Source organism: Drosophila melanogaster, chromosome 2R (genome assembly GCF_000001215.4).
Source record: "Drosophila melanogaster chromosome 2R".
NCBI lineage: Eukaryota > Metazoa > Arthropoda > Insecta > Diptera > Drosophilidae > Drosophila > Drosophila melanogaster.
This window is the reverse complement of record NT_033778.4, coordinates 13176088-13198559: the sequence shown is the minus strand read 5'-3', so window position 1 is coordinate 13198559 and position 22472 is coordinate 13176088. Positions and strand designations below refer to the sequence as shown.

At 45.6% G+C, this 22472-nt stretch overlaps 3 protein-coding genes across 12 annotated transcripts; all 3 read left to right on the top strand.

The window, feature by feature from the left end:
• Positions 1 to 222: 222 nt before the first annotated feature.
• On the top strand, positions 223 to 22007 carry Kdm4B (Lysine demethylase 4B). 5 transcript variants are annotated; one of them, NM_001274013.2, is made up of 9 exons: positions 8474 to 8999; positions 10652 to 11166; positions 11241 to 11579; positions 11638 to 11960; positions 12028 to 12287; positions 12405 to 12776; positions 13385 to 13783; positions 18450 to 18972; positions 19547 to 22007. In NM_001274013.2, exons 2-8 carry the CDS (start codon positions 10735 to 10737, stop codon positions 18476 to 18478), a joined length of 2154 nt encoding a protein of 717 aa, NP_001260942.1. In that variant the 5' UTR covers positions 8474 to 8999; positions 10652 to 10734; the 3' UTR covers positions 18479 to 18972; positions 19547 to 22007. The 5 variants fall into 5 exon arrangements, with proteins under 5 accessions (NP_001163139.1, NP_788344.2, NP_001260942.1 ...); NM_001169668.2 differs by lacking the exons at positions 8474 to 8999; positions 13385 to 13783; positions 18450 to 18972; positions 19547 to 22007 and adding exons at positions 223 to 347; positions 401 to 883 and having other exon boundaries at positions 12405 to 13026; NM_176164.4 differs by lacking the exons at positions 8474 to 8999; positions 13385 to 13783; positions 18450 to 18972; positions 19547 to 22007 and adding an exon at positions 223 to 347 and having other exon boundaries at positions 12405 to 13026.
• Positions 8474 to 22007, top strand: seq (sequoia). 2 transcript variants are annotated; one of them, NM_001299450.1, is made up of 4 exons: positions 8474 to 8999; positions 13385 to 13783; positions 15326 to 17570; positions 19547 to 22007. In NM_001299450.1, the coding sequence occupies exons 2-4, from the start codon at positions 13417 to 13419 to the stop codon at positions 19554 to 19556; spliced, it is 2622 nt and encodes an 873-aa protein (NP_001286379.1). In that variant the 5' UTR covers positions 8474 to 8999; positions 13385 to 13416; the 3' UTR covers positions 19557 to 22007. The 2 variants fall into 2 exon arrangements, with proteins under 2 accessions (NP_001286379.1, NP_001027415.1); NM_001032244.2 differs by lacking the exon at positions 19547 to 22007 and adding an exon at positions 18450 to 18878.
• CG17724 (uncharacterized protein) lies at positions 8474 to 22466 on the top strand. 5 transcript variants are annotated; one of them, NM_001274016.1, is made up of 9 exons: positions 8474 to 8999; positions 10652 to 11166; positions 11241 to 11579; positions 11638 to 11960; positions 12028 to 12287; positions 12405 to 12776; positions 13385 to 13783; positions 18450 to 18972; positions 19547 to 22007. In NM_001274016.1, the coding sequence occupies exon 9, from the start codon at positions 19579 to 19581 to the stop codon at positions 21133 to 21135; it is 1557 nt and encodes a 518-aa protein (NP_001260945.1). In that variant the 5' UTR covers positions 8474 to 8999; positions 10652 to 11166; positions 11241 to 11579; positions 11638 to 11960; positions 12028 to 12287; positions 12405 to 12776; positions 13385 to 13783; positions 18450 to 18972; positions 19547 to 19578; the 3' UTR covers positions 21136 to 22007. The 5 variants fall into 5 exon arrangements, with proteins under 5 accessions (NP_001260945.1, NP_001286378.1, NP_651957.3 ...); NM_001299449.1 differs by lacking the exons at positions 10652 to 11166; positions 11241 to 11579; positions 11638 to 11960; ... (1 more) ...; positions 12405 to 12776; positions 18450 to 18972 and adding an exon at positions 15326 to 17570; NM_143700.4 differs by lacking the exons at positions 8474 to 8999; positions 10652 to 11166; positions 11241 to 11579; positions 11638 to 11960; positions 12028 to 12287 and having other exon boundaries at positions 12748 to 12776.
• The last annotated feature ends 6 nt before the right edge of the window (positions 22467 to 22472 follow it).

Sequence of the window (22472 nt, the reverse complement as noted above, 5' to 3'; positions counted from 1 at the left end):
TTAAATTTTTCCAGTATGAAAAAGATTTAAATTATATAAAACAATCTGAAATTGCTTACTCCGGAATCAAAACTTAAATGGTCAAGTTATTCCAAAATATATTTTTTATATCTTAAATGCTTTATTTTGTTAAAAGCTTTAACGAAAATGTAGTTTAACAGCACTGTCGGAATTCGATAGGCCTGCTCAAAATTTAGATTGCGTTATCGCTGCAATCTGGTCACACTTACAGTCGTGTTTTTTGGTGTTTTTGTATGGGAAGATTTTTGCGAAAAATAAATTCAGAAGCTAGTGTATTGTGTGTTGTTCCTTTGTGAAATGTAAAGTGGGACGAACATCAGAGATCGGTAAATACTATCACAGTGTACCACCCCATAAAATGACAAACTATTCCGTTTAGTGTAAGTGCTCCCATTCGAGTGTGTGTCCATTGGACTGCAGAGGAAGCGTCTGATAAGCAGCCATCTTCCTATAAGAATGGCAAGGAAATTCCTGCCAAATTTATATAAATTCTAAGAACTACTGTCGTGCAGCGATAGCATGGCCGTTCTAGCCGCTCACGAGATCGAAAAACAATAGGTTTAGCAACACAACAACAACAACACACTCGCAGACATGTGCAACCGAAAGCTAATCTATTGTAAATAAACTGCGTCTGCGTCCATTGTGAACGAGCACCTTTTCTCGGTCACGTACGCCGATTGCGATTCCTCGATTCCCGATTCCCCGATTCCGTTGCAACCAGCAGCGCGCTTTGCAAGGAATTCGCGAAAAACCAGGTGTTCCACATCTTCCTGAAAACCAGCCGCCCAGAGCTGCCACACGCAGGAGCTGGAGGAGTGCGCGGGGAGGAGGAGAGCAGCATCGGCGTCATATCCATCGGGTGAGTTTCCCAGCCGAAAGTGCACTGCCTACCAATTGGCGATTCGCAGCAGCGAGTCCGCCGTGCAAAATCGATTTTTCAATTCGTCCACTGGGGCTGCCTCCCAACCACCCACAGCGTTCCGTCCGTTTTTTACTGGAACGCTTGGACGCGAATTAATTCCATTAACTTGGGTAGCTCCGGTAACACCGGACTGGCGGTGTGGTTCCTTTCCCGATGACTGCGATGCACACTCGAGGTCGTGTTTCTAGGGGTGTTTACACATTAAAACATAAATATATATAATATACTTGACACCACATTATTTAATTAGATTTATTTGTAGTCATTTACACCAAGATAGAATATTTTTAAAGTGCAAACGATTCGTGGGCTTCGATTGAAAATTAACACTATAGATCCACATGTCAATAAATATCATGGAAATGTTATTTAGCGCTAACAATTAAGGAAAAAGCTGAAAACCCCTTTTAGAAAGTTTGCCTGGCGTTTAAAATATAAATTAGAGTAGCATAGTTACCATTAAAGTTTAAATGATTTTGACGAAGTTTTACGTATTTTTTTTACTAGTATTCTCACGGTTATACTGGGACATAATATTAGTTTCCAGATCCATATATATTTTTGCCAGTGTAAAAGAGACTCATAAAATGAACGAAGCTATAATGGCTTTCCTCTTACTACAAGATTAATTTTCCGATCGTTTCTCTGATTTTTTTTCCTTTTTCACGTAACTCAGAATATGAAAGAATTAAAAATTTTGTCTTTCTTATTTACATAAGGAACAATGATATTGAGCAATGACTCTTAAAATTGGTCCCTCTTCTCGATAATTTTTATGGAACCCACATTCTATTCCATTTTATTGGGAATTTACAACTAAGTAACTACTTGTAACAGAAATATTCTCTGGGAGTTTTTAAAATATTTGGTACTAGGTTGTGTAAAAACGAAAATACGGACATGTCTGGAACGACTGGACTGTTAACACTGATCAAGAAGTTATACACACTATGGGGTTACTGCGTTTCAAACTTGTACATCTTTGGATTACATTCTTTAATGTTAAACTACCTCTATAGAGTTGCACCAATTAACCTTCTTATCAATGAACCGGACCACATTTTACAATGTGAATTGTTTGATCAGGAGTCTCTATGCATTTTTGAGCTGCCTTTGTAGTCTTTATATACAAAGCAGCTGCGGTTTGGATAGAACCTTGCTCTACCGTTCAATGACTTCTTCTAAGCAAACAAAGGTAAACAAATGTTTGACAAGCCTTTGACGTGCCCACAGGATAACGAAATCAACTCTTCTGGAGGCAGCAACTGACCTGCGACAAAAGGGACTGGCGAAGAGGAACATCTGCCGTCCTGTCTGGGTCTCTTCTTACCTGCCTCATCCAGCTAAAAGGACTAGGTTCAATGTACGCCTGCGCATACATCGTGGCAAAATGCAGCTGCCACTGGAGCAGGGCAGACTTTAGACCGACGGGGAAGCCGTGATTTTTTTAGCGACATTTAGCACTTCCTTTTTGACGACAGTCGCAAGCGGAAGTCTCGAATTGTGTAACAGTTTTGGCTGGCACTTTTCACCAGCTCTCGTTCCTCGTAAATTGAATGTAATCGCCTTCGATCGCAGTCGTGTCCTTTCGCCGCTCACATACCGGTTTTCTTACCCAGTCCGCCAGTTGTTCAGAACGCAACTCGAAACTCTTCCCGGTTGGGGCACTCATCGTTCCCCTCTTCCTGTACTCGACCTTATCCCTATGCCCCACTCCCATGCCCAGCCATATCCCTACGGGTTTCGGTGTCCAGTTACAGCTGGGAGAGTTCATTTTTCGGAAAGCTGTTTGGTCTGCGCTTGCTGCAGGTTTTTTATGCTGGCTCGTTGGGCATTGGAAAGGCATCCTGTGGGGTCGGGCAGCTGATGCCGATCCAAATGGTGATGCTGGAGAAGCAGCTGGGCATGGAGCCAGCATATCAGCTTTGCTAACAAACTTCATCATCATCAGTTTTGGGGTTTGATATAAGAAAAATATTCACAGGGTATTCTCGGCTGTATATATTAATATACAAAGGCTTAAAAAGTAGGAATGGTTTGTGTAAATTTAGTGAAAACGAATTCATTGCTAAAGTAATGCTGTTAGGATTGATTTATTATCATTACCCCGAAAAAAGTACTTTTCTTTGTGTTTGTTGGTGTCACCGCAAAAAAAAACTGTAACTGCCTTGAAACTGCAGCAGGACAAAGGATGTCATTCATCAAAAACGAGTTGGAATCGCCCTATATTTCTTGTTTAATTAGCTTTTCGCGCTCCCTGCTCGCAAAAAAAGAGCGCACTGCCATGCTGAAAAACTGAAAATGTATAGCAGGAACTAGATAGAATAGTTGGGGGCCCATTTGTGCAGCTGGCAGATGTCCTTTGGTTCGTGGCACATGCCAAGGCAAGGATCGATGAACGATGAGCAGGGCAAAGCGGACCAGATGTTAACGACCGCTCCGCTGCTGTTCCGTCCGTGAAGTAATCAATGCAACAGCAGGCCAGCTACGTAGGCTCGCTTTCGATCCCATCGGAGCCATCGTCCTTTACAGCTCGCTCCTGCTCAATGCCACAATACCTCAGGGCCGGCTGCAATTCGTTGGACTGCCTGCCCACGAGCGACCATTGCATTTTACGGCCGACATCGACAGACATCTGTCGGTTCTGAAAAGGCCGGTCTGCCGCTGTGCCACCCAGCCAGCCAGCCAGCCAGCCAGCCAGCCAGCCAGCCAGCCAGCCAGCCAGCCAGCCAGCCAGCTGTCCTGAACGAGGAGAGCGGTTCGACTAAGGACTCGGCATGCAGGTGATGCAGTATATTCCGCCTGGAGCGCACTTTATCCTTGCCGAGTGACGGGTTTCCCCTTATTTTTGTGGGTGGAGAAAGGGTGCTGGTGGGGTTGTGTGGAGCGGAATGCGGGACACTGTCGTTTGGGGGATGGCCAAAAATCAGCTGTTTGGCGCAATGTTTATAAACAAAAAGCGAAACTGTGACAGCGGCAGTGGCAGTAACCCTTAGACACGTCTGGGCATATTTTTGGAATCACCACCAGGGCAAGAGCCCGAGCCAGAGTCGCAGCCAGAGCTAGAGCCAGAGCAACCACCGACCTACATTGGCGCACTTGCTCTGGGCCACATGGCGCATGGGGTGGTTCCGCTCACACGCACGCACCACATCGAACAGCACGGCCTTCTCGTAGGTGCAAGGACGTTGGGAAAACCCCCCAAAATGTAAACAAACGCAAGCAACCCCAGCAGAGATACCGGCACCGACCGTATCCGCTCTTGCTCTTGGTCATGTGCCTCCGAACCCACCACCTACGGAACGGATACGGTTACGGCTGATATGGCTGATATGGTGGCGTGTGCCGGCATGTCATCCATCCACACAACGTCTTCGACGTCACATTTAGGGGTTTTCCCAACCAAAAACACAAAAAAAAAACCCAAACCATACCAATTGAGACCAAAACAGAGCGAATCCGCGGTGGTCGGTGGTAGTTGAGGCAGAGCAAGGAGCATCCGCTCCCGCTCCCATTCATAAAGCATAATAAACATACCCCCGGACCGACTAGGTGGTGCTTTTGGCAAAGATCCCGTCCGTAGGTCAGGTGTGGTGGTTCCGAGTGGATGAAGTGCGAACAAGTTGTCAACTCAACAGGTCGCCGCCCCGCCGGGTGGTTGTGATGCACTGGTGGCCGGTGGGTGGTGCGATGCGATCCTTACCAATCCAACTAAGGGTATTTAAGTGTATAGTAAGCGGGTTAGGTGGTGTTGGGAAAGGTTGAGGCATTCCCAATTTGAGGTTAAATTGTTGTTTGGGGCTTCTTTTGCAAATCGTGGCATACTTTTCAGAGATTTTTCGCAACATTGCTCGATATTTTCAAAAGGAAATTAATTAATAAAAATGAAAAAGGAAACTACCTATTGGTTTGTTCTGAATTTAAGGTGACAATATTCAATTCCTTGCTATTATTTATGCAATAATGTTCAATTCAAGTCCATTTGTCTTAATTAATACACAAACTTGCATGTAAATGGATCGCACATATAAGAATTTCATAATCAAATGTAAATTCCTCTCCTCTCAAAATAAATGCTTGCGTTTTAAGAGAACACTTAACTGCTCACCTTAATACTTATTCTTTAAACCACAATTAGGTGTCCTTAGAATTTGCTTTTGCATTCTAGTGTCCCTTGGCCTCGTTCTATGTATTGTTGCAATGCCACAGATCTGAATGCGGAGCATAAAATGTGTGTCTGTCTGCTGCGACTAAGGTCCCGGTGCGCACATCCTGCTCCGATCGACTTTCCTTTCGCAGGATAACGAAGTAGCCACTTAAGCACGGACACGGGCACGGCCAACTTGAAAAGTTTTCGCTTTTCCTCGTAGTATATATACATATCCTTAGTCATACATCCTGATGCTTTTTGCTCCACATGTAATATGCACACATATACTTAGCCGTATATCCTGGCGCTTTCTGTTTCATATGGCCGCCATTTTGTTGACCAATAAGACTTGGGATGCGAAAAGTGTCGAGCAATAGACGAACGATAGCGAGAAAAAGGAGAATTAATTAGATTGGCAGCTGCTGGGCGTGCTGCAGCTGAGAGAGCGAAATAGAAGAGTGAAATAGAGATAGGTAGAGAGAGCAGCGAGTGTGCGCGGAAAGCCTGCAACGGGAAACTTGTCATCGAATTCGAATTTTGCTCCTTCTTGCTCTCCTTCCTCTGCGCTTTCTATTCACTTAGCACACAATAACAGCACAACAACATCAATAACCGAAAGAATGGACGCCAGGACGAATGTAGCTGGGCGCCTGCTCAAAAAAAAAAAGGACTCGCAGGAGGACTAGACACCATGAATACACACATAGACACACACACGCACCAGAATCACAAAATGTAACGAACGAAAAGCATGAAAACAAAACAAAGGCCAGCGGCAAAGGCAGAGAAACGAGCCAAAGCCAAACAGTTGTGCAATTGAGATAAAGGACAACAAAAGGGAAACTTCGAAAAGGGGACGCGTGCTTTGCTTTTCGGTCGATGCCTGTCCTCGCCGCACAGTGGGATGTCTTTAATTTTAAGTCCTTTAAGTCCTTTAAAGCCTTTAAATCATTACCACTAAAGCTTCAAAGCTTGTAACAATCGTTGCATGCTTTCTGGCAACTGCCTCATCAAAATTATAATAGCTAGTTTAATTTGTTCAATCCAAATATATGCATATCCATATAGTTTAGGTAGTTAAGTAAGGTGAAGAATACAAACGAATTACGAAAAAAAATAGGAAATGCCCTCTTTTATCCCCAATAAACATAAAAAATAAGAATTTTAATCAGTCGATTTTAAAAAGAAAGTAAATTTCTCCAACTTTTTACAAATGTAAAAATCCCACTGTGCGGCTTCGTCGCGCGTGCTTAGCGTCACAAAAGGATATAAACAGGCAACTGGCAGCAGGAACAACTACAGCAGCTACAACTACAACAAGAACAACAACAACAACGACGAGCGGCAGGAACAAGCATAGAAAAAAGCATAAATAATCTTGTAGCTGTTGTCGCAGCTGAGGCGAAGCCGAGCTCGAATTGAAATTTTGTGAGAAATTGTGCTGAAGAGAAATGCCTTGTGAAATCACACGAGGCACAGGACGAATGTGTGTGCGTGCGTGTGTGTGTTTGTAAAATGGAATATAAAATGACAGGCGGAGTGGTTTGGTGTTGGAGGGGGGCGCGGTGGGAATGTGGAAAAAGGGGACGCGCATTATGGCGGTTCTCCGTGTGTTCTTCATCGACGACGTCATCGGCAGTTGTTGTTGTTGTTGTTGTTGTTGCTGCTACTGCTGTTGGTTCCTGTTTTCGCTTTTTACCGTTCAGTCAATGACCACATTGTGTACACAACTGCACTGTTAGTATGTGTGTGTGTGAGCCATTCCTGCCGGAAGTTGAAGCCGCCGCCTGGTCATTCTCGCTGCTTGGCTGCAAGCTCTCTCTCTTTCGTCCTTTTCCGCTCGTCCTCTCTCTGTTTCTCTCTATCTCTCTCCTGCTCTCTCTCTGTGGGTTATGCCTGAGTTGCTTTGGACAAGTTTTGAGGACAGGATCCTTGGACACCCCGCCACTTTTTGTTTCTTTCGTTTCAAGTCCTGCCGAGCAGTGTGACCGTTCTTTTGTGCTCTGGTCACGCTTTGATCCTGCCGTTAGCCGCTCCCCCAAGCTCCATTTTCCCATAGGCGTCGCCGGGCTAATGACATGTTGTAAATTATACTACCACGGGGCATTCCTTTCACCGTTTCAAGCTGCTGTAATTACTCAGCCCGGTTTCCTTTTTTTGTTCCTCTCCTTCACTCCCCGTCCTGTTTTATTATTTTGCGTCGGTTTTTGTATGGGTTTTCTGCACACAGGATGCAAGAAACCTTGTTATCGAAACGCTATCACATAATTGCTCGATGCAGTTGCAGATGTGCTTATTTGTATTCGCTAAGCGCATATGCCATTAAATTGAACATTATAGGGGATTTACTAAATTATGCTTTTGCGCTTGGGGGAAATTAATGTCCTTAACAGTTGCAACAATATGACATTTTCTTATTAACGAAATTATTGAGAAATATAGTTGAGGGCGTTATGATTTAAAAGATATAATGCGATCGGCTTGGAAATTATAATTCTATTTAAATGGTACTAATTCTGCAAACGGAGTTCACAGGATCAAGCTTAAATGTGTAATACATTTAAAATGGAAAATCTATCGAAAACACTATATAAAAAGCATTAGATTGAAATTGGCTAGCATAAAAGTAAACAAACAATTATTCCAAACGAGCCATTGCTCTGAACGCTATTTGTTGGTTTTGCAATTATTATACAAATATGCAATTATTAAGTACGAGACACACGAAGCCGTCTCAAGTGAGAGAGTCCTTGCGACCCGTCTCAAGTGGATCCTCAACCTCTAGCCTCTGTATCTGTCGTTTACCTACAAACGATCACTGGCGATCCGGGATCAGTAAAGTCCTAGATTAGATCTTCGCCAAAATCCGAAATCCGTGCCAGGACAATGCATAATGAGGATTAAGTCCTTTGCGATTTCTCTGACTGCTTACTGAGATGCAGAGAAAGAGAGAGAATGTGCGAATGGATTCACGATTCGCGATGGCGAATGCATTTTTCCTTTCGCCACATTTGCTTTTCGCAATGAAACTAAAGAGGAGGAAAAAGGCATTGTTCGATCCACGAATGAATAGAGGAAAAAGGAGGAGCGATTAAAACTGCCAGTTTTCCACACGGCTTGCATTTCCCTATCCACAATTATCCTGTCAAACTTGTTTGCGCCGTCTCCCTCTTGCTCTACACCAATTTTCCTTTCGCATTATGCTTTGACCAGAGCATTCGCATTAAAAGGACAACGCTCTTGTGCGGCGCGACTGTGTGTGCGTGAGCGTGTCTGTGTTGCGTGCTTGCTGTGTGTGTGAGTGCGAGTGCGAGTGCGAGCGAAGAGCGAGTTCTTTCGACGCCTGCGTCGCCATCGTCCTGGCATCGAACTGGCGTTCAGTCGACGCTTGCCACTCAGACCGCTCAGACATGTCGCGCCCGTCGTGAGTGCCAGTTAGCCATCCACATTAATATACATATATATAAATTAACATCCTCGAAGAGAGAGAGCAGCAGCCATCAAGTCGAAGACTGTGTAAAACGCAAAACAACGACGCCATCAGATGTTGCAGGATAACATAAAATAATACCAAAGCTAAATCATTCTACAAGAATTGCAAAACCCAGAAAATAGTGCTCAAGTGTATCGTATAAAACATCAAATTGTGCAAATTAGTTACAGTTAGTTAAAACGCCAGCAGAAGTTTCATATGCAAATACACAAAAAATAATGTGCAATAAACTACAAATCACTTCAAACAAAGGCAACGCAGCAGCATCCAAAACGTTAGTCACATCCAGTTGGAGTTGCTCATATAGTCATAAAAGTACTTTTGACATTTTGTTGGGATTTACGCATGGAGAACACCGAATAAACTAGAGAAGCAGAACTAAAAAAAAAACCCATCAAAGCACATCACAAGTGAGTTCCAAATTTCGTCCTTTCACAAACACACTCACATATTCGTAAACACACATACACACATGCATACGCACTCGCTGCATTGCGACTCGCCCATGTCGAATCTCCTCTGTAGCGAGTATATCCTGCCCGCTCACTCGCTCTTCCCACCATATTTGCTCTCTCCTTGTTAACTAGCATATAGTTTTGCGCACTCGTCAGCTCCCCCCTCTCAGTTATCCCGTTACCCCTCCCCTTCCCCAACATCGTCGGCTCTCCGCTCTCGTTCGGTTTTGGTCTTCTCGCTCTCTGAAATTCTCGGGTGGTGGTACAGTTTTCTACGTGGTCGAAAAATTGCGTAAATTTTCATCTAGTGCTCTGGGATGTCTCGCACAGCGTTGTCCTCGTTATCGTTATCCTTGCTGTTCCTCTGGCCTGCAGAGCTTTCAGTCTGCTTGTACGGAAAATAGGAAAAACAAACGGAAAAACAATTGGTATTGGTATTGACTGGGAAAAAGATGTCGCCGGATTTGTGTCATTTGCTTATTGGGCGTTTTCAATCCCTATAAATGGCTTGCCGCGGGAATAACGGTTCGTCATGGGGCTCAATAATTAATTATCCCCTTCATCTTGATTTATTGTGTTTTTTTTTGGGAGGCTTATCGTATACAGAAATACACACAGAGAAATTTTTCAATCACGCATGACTTGTACTTTTGTTTTATTTTACGTTTTACACTCATCAATCATTTTATTTGGGATCTATAAAATGTAAACAAAATAGTTTTGCGAACTAGTCTTAAATAAATTTTAGTTCAATAATTTTGTATGCTAATTGTAACTATTAATTAAGTGATAGTGTGAAGACAAAGCGTCAATATTAGTAAAATTATTTTTTAAGTTATCCTAATCCTGCGGGGATCGTTTAAATATATTTCGTATGTTTACTTACATAGGAGTTTTAATTTTAATTAGTTTTTTAAATTTCGAATACCTGAATTTTACAACTTTTTGGCAAAGTTGTTTACATTTATCACAATCATCGATATATTATCAGCATAATTCAATTGTAATTTATAGCATAACTAAATCATTTAATATTTAATCGAAATAATTTTGTGGTAAGAAATGAATCGAATTTACCATTTTCAGGCAACATACATAATTTCCATATTACCGCTTATTCCTTTAACTCCCAATTTTTCAGCCGGTTGTGCATGAAATCTGATATACTTATTTAATTTACAACATTTCCTCGTAGTTAGTAAGGTTATCAAACGAACGATCATTGCACTTTTTATGGGTTCCTATGGGTTATTGCGGGTCCGGCTGGCCCATGAGGAAAACCACTCGAATGAAAGGGGCGGGGGAAACGGCAACTGCATATCCTGCCAGCCTCTATTCTCCTGCCAGTCGTCCTGCCTGCCTGCCTGCTGTTGTAGCTGCCGCGCCCATTAAAAAAAAAAAAGAAAACCTCGAAAAGTTGCAGCTGTTCCCTCAGCGCTCCTTCTCTGTTTGTTTTGTGACTGCCAGCCAGAATGCCGATCCCAAGCGATCCGATCGCTGAGCGCTTAGCGATGGGGCAGGCAGACGGGCTGATCATGAATGGCATCTGCCCGGGATTAATGGGCCGTGCACGGGAGTACGGAGTTTTAATGCTGCTTCTATCACAGTTCCAGATCGAAGCACCCTAGCTGTGAAAGAAGTGTCCGACAACAGGTCGGAATTGAAAAAAAAGAGAAAAACTGAGACGAGAATGAAAATGTCAGAGGTGCCACGCATCAAGGTCTTCCGACCCACCTGGGAGGAGTTCAAGGACTTTCCCAAGTACGTGGCCTACATGGAGTCCCAGGGTGCCCACAAAGCCGGTTTGGCCAAGGTGGTGCCTCCGCCGGAATGGGTGCCCCGTCGCAGTGGGTACGCCGATCTCGATGCTCTAAATGTCACAATTCCGGCGCCCATTTGCCAGGTGGTAACCGGCAAACAGGGATACTACCAGCAGATTAACATCCAGAAAAAGCCACTCACAGTTAAGCAGTTTAGCGAGTTGGCCAGCACCGAGCGTTACGCCACACCCAAACACTTTGACTTTGAGGATCTGGAGCGCAAATACTGGAAGAACATAACATATGTGGCGCCCATTTATGGGGCAGATGTCAGCGGAAGTATCACAGACACAGACCAGGATGTAAGTTCGTTAGGGTTAGGGTTTAGGTTTGGGCATTAGCTGATGATTCGTTGCCTTTGCCTTTGCCGTTGCAGAGCTGGAACATCAACCGGCTGGGCACAATTCTTGACTATGTCAACAAGGATTATAACATCCAGATAGACGGCGTGAACACAGCCTACTTGTACTTTGGCATGTGGAAGACGACCTTTGCATGGCACACGGAGGACATGGATCTCTATTCCATCAATTACTTACACTTTGGGGCGCCAAAGACGTGGTATGTGGTGCCGCCGGAGTGTGGTCGCAAATTGGAGAAGGTGGCCAACCAGTACTTTCCGGCCAGTTACAAGAATTGCAACGCATATTTGCGCCACAAGATGACGTTGATTTCACCACAGATTCTCAAGCAACATGACGTGCCCGTCAGTAAGGTGCGTTTATCGGTAGTAATCCTGTCCATAGTGGCCGTACTAAATCCGGCTCTTGCAGATCACGCAGGAGGCGGGCGAGATCATGATCACATTTCCGTTCGGCTATCATGCCGGCTTCAATCACGGCTTTAACTGTGCCGAGTCCACCAACTTTGCCATGGAGCGCTGGATCGAGTACGGCAAGCGGGCGGTGCAGTGCACCTGCAGCAACGATATGGTCAAGATCTCGATGGACACATTTGTCAAGCGCTTCCAAAGCGATCGCTACGATCTGTGGATGGAGGGGCGTGACGTGGGGCGGCATCCGGAGGATCCGCCAAACGCGGTGCTCAGTGCAGCACCCCTGCCACCACATCTCGATGTCTTGCTGTGTGATAAAAAGTAGGTTTCCTTGCGCTACTTGTGGGGCTACCAGCGAGTCTTATTCCTATCTCCTGCTCCTCCGCAGAATGAAAAAGCAATGCAATCCTACCAAGGCCAAGAGTTTCAAAGAGCGTAATCCCGATCTGGACCTGGATGAAATCCAGCAGAATCCCAACGTCCCCGACGACGTCAAGGCCATGCTGAAGGAGAGCGTGCTGACGCTGGACACGGGCGATCTGGCCACGGATGAGGCTGATTTTCCCAACGAGGATGCCATGAGTCTACAGAGTCCGGCGAATCTGAAGACCAAGCAGGAGCTGCTTGAGTACATTGACGACGGCACAGGTGTGTGGGCCGGCAGGTGCCCTTCAAAACGATCATCTTCCCCTTTCCCCAGCTTAACTATAATATGTTTCCTTTCTCGCATCTGTTCTTTGTCTTCCCCTTTTTGCCTGTTGACAGAAGATGATGATGAGGAGGAGGACTTCAAGCGGCGCAAGCAGAAGCGGCGCTATGATGCCGACTATGACGACGATTGGCTGGCGTCCAAGCGCAAGACTAACTCGCGAAACAATCGCGGCCGTAGTCCGCGCACCAAGGACGACCGTTCCATATCGCCGGCCTCCTCCACCTCCTCGACGTCGAGGGGTGCAAGGCGTGGCAAGGCCAGTGGCACGCCCCGAAAGACTCCTGCGCGGCGGAAAAAGGACTCAATCACCACGTCTCCGGCGGTTAGTTCTGCAGCAACTGCCGTAAAAACACCGACATCCGCCGTAGTCGCTGGAACAACATCAATAGCCACAACCACAACACCACCAGCAGATGGCGGAGGAGGTGAGAGCAGCAGCTTAGGCAGCCACTGCACCACTGCATCCCCATAATCACAGCTTCACCTATCCACCTCCAAGCCATCCAAATTCTCTAACCCAATGCCCCAATGTCTCTTTTTTAGCAAAAATCATTCCAAATTTCCCAGTAGTTTTTTGTTCTAACCAAATTGACAATGTTTCAAGCAGTTTCACATGTATCGTTCATCGTTTTTGTTTTGCGATTAATGTACAAATAAATCGTTCTATCTAATTGTAAGAGTGCGCCAGAGAAATATACGATCACGCTTTTAAGTCTATGCTAAAAACTAACCGAAAACCAAAACTGTTTTACTAAACCGAATTCAAGGTGTTGGTGCTGTCTGGGCCGAATCCGTTCCTCTTGTTTTGCCGCCCCCAGAATCCGCTTCACTTGCTCTTTCGCTTTGACTACACATCCTCATTCCACCCAAATCGCATTGCCTCCTATCCAGAAAACCCCCCGAGTCCACATGTGTGTATGTGTGTGTATCTGTGTGTTTACACCAACAGTAACCGTATCAACCGCATTTATTCACAAACAATTGAAATCCTTGCCTGATCAAGTACTAAACTTTATCGATTGACGTTTTTCAGATGCCAAAAAGGAGCGACAGTCGCTGCAGTTTATGCAACAATCGCGTAAATTTGAGGGCAAGATACCAAAACTAAGTCAAACGAGTGCAGCAACAGGAGGAGCAACGGCAGCCGCAGAAGCATCCACATCCAAGTCTAGTCAAGGGCAGCAGCAACAGATTGTCTACGTCAACATGTTGCCCGCGGCCAATACCCTGAATGGCATTCCACAGCAGCAGCAGCAGCAACAATATGCGAGCACGGATGGAAATGTCTATCAGCTGCAAAATGAAATACTCTGTGATGCAAATGGACATGCCGTGACTGCCGCCACGGCCTCATATCAAACTACGGCCAGTAGTCCGCAGCAGCAGCAACAGCAGCAGCAGCAGCAACAGAATGTTGCAACTAGTGTTGCCGGTAAGTGTACAACTTGAATTTGTTCGCTTTTACGTTAATTAATTTGTTTGTTGGTTGTAGTCTTTGTGTATGGTTTAACCTAACCCTCTTGTGTACTCGTATTTGGTGTTTAAGTTGAAGCTATTACCACTAACCGCTCTCATTGTAAATACAAACGCACTCACACAATTATGATTTTGACCGTCAACCGAATTGGCCAAATTTGAATCCAATCAATTGTAAATGTTGTCGCACATCCATGTCATCCAATCGATATCATCCTGACTTTCCAAATTCAAACTGCATTTTGAGTTTTCAACTTTTTGTGCCAAAATTCAAATGCGCCACTAAGGGAGAACGTTTCGAATGAGAGCAAACATTGAATTTGACTTCCATTTGTGTTCCGTGTTCTTGTCACACCTTTGAACCTCCCAAAAAATGAACAAAATACAAAAGAATATAAACGAAATAAAAAGGCAATGAAATCTTCAATTAACCATTACCGACCTATCTCAATAAATCGAACTCCAATCGCATCGCCCAATTAATAACAACAACCGCTTTCAACTGCTCCACACACTACATGCTTGTCTTTAATTTGCGACACCATTTCCCAGGTCTGTGTCCTGTCTCTACTCGAATTGTCGAGAGCATTGGAAAAATCAAATAAATAAGTGCACAATTCATTTCAACCGAGGGAGGGAGCTCCGTACAAAACAGTAACGCGTCGAAAAAGGCTCAAAAACAATTGTCGATCACGTATTATTTTACTTTATTAGCTAGTTTAAGGTTTTGCAGTTCAAACTTTGGCGCCCAAGCAGCAGTGAGTTCAATGAGAGCATCAGTGCTGCCCATGCGCGCGCTGACTCTTGGCAGCACTTGCGCGCCAAATTTTGAAAATAGAGTTTATAATTTATAGATTTGCGTTTATGATTTAGTTACTTTTAGCAACGACACTTTCCCGTCTTTTCTATCTCTCACTTATTGTTTCCCACTCTTTGGACACAACACAAACACAATCCGTTGCCAGCTCCTCCTGCTCCGCCCCAAGCGATGGAGGAGGAGGAGGAGTCTACACAAAGTTGGCACCAGTTTCATCCTCTCCTCTGTCCACCTGTTACCACCACCTCAGTTACCGAAGTCGATTATTTATTTAACTTTATTTAGTACGTATTGAGTTGCGAGTACTGTACCAGAGTTACGAATTACGATTGCTGTAATGTAGATCTAAGTAAACACAAATTCTACCGACAAACAAAAACCAATTCACTCACTTTCTATCTATATGTCCTGTATTGCCTTATCCAATCGATTTGATAAAGAGGCCCGCCCGTAAATGCAGCAGATGCACTGCATCTGTGGCATTTGCCTTTTTTGCTGTTGGCCGCAAGTAGATTTCATTTTGCACAACATTTGTTTTATGCGAACCTGATTTGAGTGAATTGTTGATTGATTTCGATTTCAATTACGAATTGATTTATTGATTTATGCAAATATTACATTCAAACACATCTTTTATGAACCAAACCAAATATGTATTTTCAAAATATATATAAACAAAAGACAATGTGGTCACAACTATTAGTTCGTCCTCCATCCTGCACACGAACGCCAACACCAACGGAGTGGACACATTGGCCGCCACACAGCAACAACAACAACAACAGCAGCAGCAGCAGCAGCAACAACAGCAACAGCACTACCACTATATCACCACCACCGGCGAGGATGGACAAACCCCGACCACCATAGTGTTCGAGAACTACAACGGCGGAATGCCAGCGGTCAGTTCTGCCGCACCAACGCCCGTTCCCGTGTCGCAGGCCAACGCACCCGCGACCACGACCACCACTGCCCTGGTCAACACGGACGGCACGATCATCGAGTTCGACGGGAGCACGTACGAGGAGTATCATGTCCTCAAAAGCGAGCCCGGCAGCAGCGATTGCCTGAGCAACGGCAGCAGTGCCGTGGCCGCCGACATAATCAAGTACGATCCCCAGCACGGTGTCGTCGGCGACGAGGAGGACGACGATGAGAACGGCATGCTGCATGTGAAGTACGAGGAGCAGAGCCTCGAACACGATCCGGAAAACGAGCACGATGCCGAGCAGGAGCATGAGTACGAGGAGTACCAGGTGATCAAGGCCGAGGTGGAGGCCGAGGCGGCGGAGCTGGCAGCCGGCACCACCAGCTATACGATCAGCCAGGAGCAGACGGGTTCAGGCAACACGGTGCTGTCCTCAATGGTGCCCAAATCGGGATCAGCGGCGGCCGCCAAGCAGAAGCGCAAACGCAAGACGCGCGTAATCGCCGACGACGAGCAGGGCGAGTACCTGGAAAAGATGAGTGTACGTGGCCTGGACATTGCCCGCTACGAGCACATCATCGACGGCGTGGCTTACTGCCTGGTCTGCGCCAAGAACGATATCTTCAAGACGTTTAAGAACAAGTATAGCTTCCAGAGACACGCCTACCTCTTTCACGAGGGCCAAAACCGCAAGATATTCGCCTGCCCCATTTGCAACAAGGAGTTCTCGCGTCCGGACAAAATGAAGATGCATAAAAAGGACAAGCACGGCGATGTTCCCATGCCACCATCGGCCACCACGACGCCGCTAAAGGCTGACGGTCCGCCGGCTAAGCGGGCGCGTACCGCTCGTACTCCGCGCGTCCGCAAGACGAAGGATGGCAGCACGCCGACCAAGAAGCGGTTAGCGCAGATCGACAGTGTTCTGGACGACGTGCAAAATGGGGAGTCTCTGACCATGGCGCCAGTCAGCGTGAGTCACTCCCAGCAACAGCAGCAGCAACAGATCCAGCACAGCATCACAACGCTGGCTCCCTCGACGCCATCGCAGCCGCAGCATCAGCTGCAGACGCTGCCATCGCTGGACTTCAGCGGCATGATCCTGCCTGGAGGCGCACAGCTGGCACTGGCCAATCCGGGCGCCACCAGCTCCGTGGGACTGCAACGAGGACCAGCCACGCCGAATGGTCAGCCGGCGCCGCCCACCACCACGTTGATCTACTCGAATCAACTGGAACTGCAGCAGGCGCTGCTGCAACAGCAGCTGCAAGGTCAGAGCATCATGATCCAGGATCAAGCCGGCAACCTGGTGCCCCTGCAGCTGGACGGAACCCAGGCGATATACACGACGGCGCCGCAGGCTCAGCGCCAACAGACCACGGCCACATATCAGACGACGCAGCAGCAGCAACAGCAGCCAGCGCAGCAGCCCGCCGGCCAGGCGCAACAGCAGCCTCACTACGAGTTGGACAACGTTACCTATTTGAGCTCCACGGCGGCGGCCACACCGACATCGGCCGAGCAGCAGCAGCAACAACAGCAGCAGCAGCACGTGATCGGCACGGTTCAGAGCTATCAGATCCTGACGCCCGACGGCCTCCAGAACTTCCAACCCAAGCTGGAGACGGCCGAGCTGGGCGACCTGTGTCCCTATTCGCAGTACACCTTCACGACGCACGCCGGAGCGCAGCCCACGCTGAATGCGAACGCGCTGGACGCGCAGACCCAGCATCAGCAGCACCACCAGCAGCAGCAGCACCATCACCAGCAGCAGCAACACCACCAGCAGACGCAACTACTGCAGCAGCAGCCCTTCGCCACGCATCACAATCCGCACCAGCAGTTCATGGAGCTGAAGAACGAGCTGCTGATTAAGGGCGGCGACGCCTACACCCTGGACACTGCCTCCATGTACCACCTGCCCTTCTCGCCCACCTCGATGATCAATGCGGTGAACGATGTGAACACCTCGTCGCTGCTGGAAACCAAAGAAATTAGGTAAACGCTCTTTCCAACTAACCATGCCCACTATTGCCCAATCCCCAATACCCCCTTGTCTGCTCGATTTTTCTCTTAGTGTAACGCGCTCGATTAGATTGCCGCTCTGTATCTGTATCTGTACTATATCTCTGTATCTGTACCTGTATCTAAAACTCTATCCATATTGCTATCTCTGCCACCGTAACCCCTTTTACTTGCGACTGCGACTCCGATCTTTCTTTCACGTATTTTGAAACGCGAATCGACGGTGTACTTTATACAAAAAAAAAAAAAGAAACACTTAACACCCGATGGCCGCCTACAAAACACGAAAACTAAACATCATGGGAATGGGGGATAACATTAAGTATGACTTGTTTAGTTTTAAATTAGGATTATGCATATATTAGTTGTATTATTTTTGTAATCATCCAATTATGTACATCTTTATTTATTACGTACTTATATTACTTAGTAGAATTTAACCGAGTTTTTCAGTTGGTAATTTAGTCGTATGAATTGAAGTTTGTGCATTTATTTATTTATTTACCAATCATAACCCACTGAGGTATCGCACTCTATTTTGAATAGATTGTTCCTTGTGTGGCTTGTTGTTGCTTTCTTGTAAAATTGATATGCCATCAAATATTACCCAATTAATACCACGAATAACAATAACCAATACAAACACCCCCTTTTTGTTTCGAAAAATACTTGTGTTCAAATACGTTTTATACTTCAATGCAATTTTGTTCTTTTTCTTTCTTTTCTCTTGTTTTATTTTATGTACACACAACCAATCCAACAACCAACCAATCAATCAAACAATCAATCAATCAATCAAATCAACAACGAAATACCTAATCAAAAAAAAAAAAAAACGATTTGTAACTATAGCTACGATATATCAGAGGCAGTGCTATTAGCTCTCTGAATAAAACGATCCACACAGAAAGCTGCAGCCAAAGTACCAAAAATTCTATTTAACGAATACAAGACTCAACACCGAGTTCGCAATGAATACGATAGCTAAACGAATCGAGTTTAAAAGTGAATACCACCCAATCATAATCCCCAAACGAAAGCAACGCAAATGGAAGACATTTTCAATGTTTGCCCAGATCAACGGACAAGCATATAAATAAATAATCCACCAAACTAACTTAGCGAAGCATTTGTGTACTTACATCCGACACATCACATACTCATAATAGTCGGTTGCTTGAGGAGATCTCGTCTCGTCTCGCCTTATTCATTGATTCATTCACTATTCCATCGTCACTTGTTGTGTGTGCGTGTGTGCAAGAGCAGCAACGAGCAAATACCAAAAAAATCGAAAGAAACAAGCAAATAATGATCTCTCCATGAAACATAAAAAATAAATTAAACATATAAAAAAATATTGGACAATTAGTGAAAGGTATGTGTACTTTTGTTTATTCGCCTTATTTTCTCGTTGCCCCTTTTTGTTTTGCATAACACGTTTCTGTTTTTGTTACTAAACCATGTTCCCTTGGGTTAACTGCATCCTAACACCCGGAAAAATGGGAAGCCCACTGCTCAGATACTTTTGTGTACAAAAGGGGTGTAAGTATCTGAGATGGCATTCTACTGACCACACTGAACACTACCCACTGACTGTCCGAGAGCAACACTCTCTGATCCATCCACACATCCACATTCGATCCATTTAAGCTATCAGTCATAAGAGCCCTTATCATTTACTAACCAAAATTGACTTTGATTTAAGCATATCTAACAACTAAATTAAATAAAAGGAGTCGAAACGATCGAAACTAACACCAATTGAAATGACAAATCAGCAAATATGCTAATCAAATTGTTTTTATTTTTTCTTTTTCACCCGACAACATTTTACGTTCGTCTGTTGTTTGTGTTCTTGTGTTATTCCCTATGATTTGCACACAAAAATTCATAATCATGCAACACAACAACCACATCAACATCATCATCAACAACAACAACAACAACAGGTTCTTCTAAACACGACAACCACCAGAAACAAATGTTCAAGAGGCCATACAACACCACACCAAGCAACAACAACAGAACCCAGAACACCATCACCAATCCAAGTCCGAACTCGAATTCGAATCCGAATCAGAATCAGAATCGGATTCAGAGTCAGATCAATAACACCACACAAGATGATTCGCAACGCCGGCAAGTGGAAGCGTATCGCATTTACTACGAAGAAATCGTCGTCAAGCAGGCTAATGCCCGTGCTCGTCTTGGCGACAGCAGCACACGTTGCAGCAACAGCATCACCAGCCGCAATACCAGCAGCAGTGGCCGCGGCAGCAGTTTCGTCGACAAGTTCGCTGACTTTGTGACCCACTCGAGCCGAACTTCTCCCATGCCCAATCCCCCTGCCCAGTCCCATGTGCCGCCAACCACAAGAAATGCGACTAATGCAATCCTTCCTCCCAAAACAAACAGCAGCAGCAGCAGCAGCGGCGGCAACAGCAGCAGCAGCGGAGCCACTAGCAACAATGCATCCACCGTGGTGAGCAGCAGTGCGAGCAATGGCCTCAAGCCGGCGGCCAAGAAGACACCAGTCATTCTGCTGGCCGCTCGTGGTGCCGCCAAGCAGCCGCAGCTCAGCATTCTTAATGGCAACACCAAGGCCGGAACCGGAAATGCAAGCGGAGGCGGCGGCGGTGTTACATTGGTGCGCGTCAATGCAACCAATCGCAATCAGCGCCAAGTTATCGTCGCTCCGGAGGCAACACCTGTGGAACACCAGCAGCCAGTGGTCGAGGAGGAGATGTTGGCCGAGGACGATGAGCTCGACGAGGACATGGATGAGGATGCAGTTGCCCTGTCCGGGCTCTCCTCCTCGACTGCCCAGATCCTGCGAAAGTTCCGCATACCCAAGGGGACGGCCGTGACGGCCAAGTCGGGGGAGAACTACCTGGCCATGCCGACACCAACACCCTCGCCGCCGGGTGTCGTCAATTTGGTTAGCTCCGGCGTTGAGGCTTCCGGCTACATAGAGAACGACGACGACATCATCGAGGAGCTCAACGAGGACGACCTGGTCGAGGAGATCATCGACGAGGAGCCCAGTCAGGAGCAGCCGGAGTTGCAAGAGACGACGACCGCCAATGGCCTAGATCTGAGCAGCACGAACAATGCGACTGCCACAACGACTGGCACCGCCATGCTGCTGGCCCCACAACCGCCTCCGCTTCAGCTGCAGACTGTGGCCTCCAACGGCACCGTGACCTGCTTCAACCTGCCGGCCAACACCATCCTGCTGCAGTCGCCCGATGGCAGCATAATCGCCGCCACCCAGGTGCCGCATCCCAGCAAGGCGGGTCAGCAGCAGCTGATTGCGTTGCCGGGCAACGTGGCCCTGGCCACCGAACAGGCGTCGCAGTCTCAAGCCACATCGGCTCCACAGGCCACGCAGACCCTGATCCTGACCGCCGACGGCACGGCCATTCCCATCCTGGCCACAAATCCCCAACAGCAGCAGCAGCAGCAGCAGCAACAGCAGCAGCAGCAACAACAGCAACAGGCTGCCGCTGCTGCTGCTGCTCAGTTGTTCGCCGCGTAGGGTCTAATGGGTGGCCAAATGGGTCGATTTTTGAACAGTGCCACCATAATGCCGACCACATACTTCTTTTAGAAATCTCAAAAATGTTCCGCGCAGATTCGGTTGCCCATGGCGCAAAGCTGGGAACGCAGCTCTGTGCCGTCGGCAACGTTTAAATGTTTTTAGGGTTTTAGAATACTTCAAAAATCGTCACATTTGGCCACCAAAATGCGGGGAGAAATGCAACAGGAGCGTTTGCTGTAAAGAAACGAATGAAATGGAAGGAATATTAACTCAAACTTAAGCCAAGCTAACTCATTGATATTACCACACTGTTGGATGTGCATACGAAATTTATTTTTTTACTCAAAAACCAAATGCCTACAAGAATATAAATCAAATGTTGTTCAACACACAGAAACAAACACACACACGCGAATGGATTTGAGGCGGAATCAAATGCATTCGGTTCACGGCAAACTTAAGAGCATCGTAAATTAAAATAATTTTTACGCCTAAGATAAATTTTAAATGTTTAAGTGCAAAACACGAGACACACACCCCAAACCAGATGTAACAATTTCACCTGCCTACAGTGCGGGCAGAATATGTTTAGCGTAATTTAGTTTTGCAAGAACGATTCCGTTTCGATGAAAAGGATAGCTCACTTTTGTAACTACCGGGAGCGTTCTCAAGAAATATACTTATAAATATAATTTGTTCCTTGCATAATGAGAGATAGACAGCTAGAGCGACTATGCAACGTATTTCATGTAGTATTTATTCGATAAGTTCTCGATCTATTTATTTATTTTTGTTAACTATTTCCATTCGTGTGACCCGCCGCCACCTTTGTCATTACACTTTCTTTTGCCATGTTGTATATTCTTTACGTATATATATATATATATCTATATTTTATATATTTTATTTGCAATCTTGTTATGCCATTCGTACACAAATAGGAATTCAAGCATAGCACCGACCCATACTTTAGACTAAATTATTTTTTTAACCCGTTCTTGTGAAACCAACGGCCCAAGAATACAGAGATACCACACACACATTAGGCTAAGCGAAACCAGGTTAAGATACTTTAAGATGAGTTACTTTAACCGATGGAAGACAATGATTTAAAATAGCTTGTAGTACGTACTCTAAGACAAATAAGCAAAACTGAGTTGCACTTCTGTAAGATATACTGTAACTAATAACGAAGCGAAAAAGCTACAAATAAAGCAACTCGAGTAGCCTACATAATGTATAATACAAATTCTAAAGCTAATATTTACGTACACATATATATATTTATTATAAACAATAAAAATACAATTTTAAAAATTTAAAGCAATAAATCA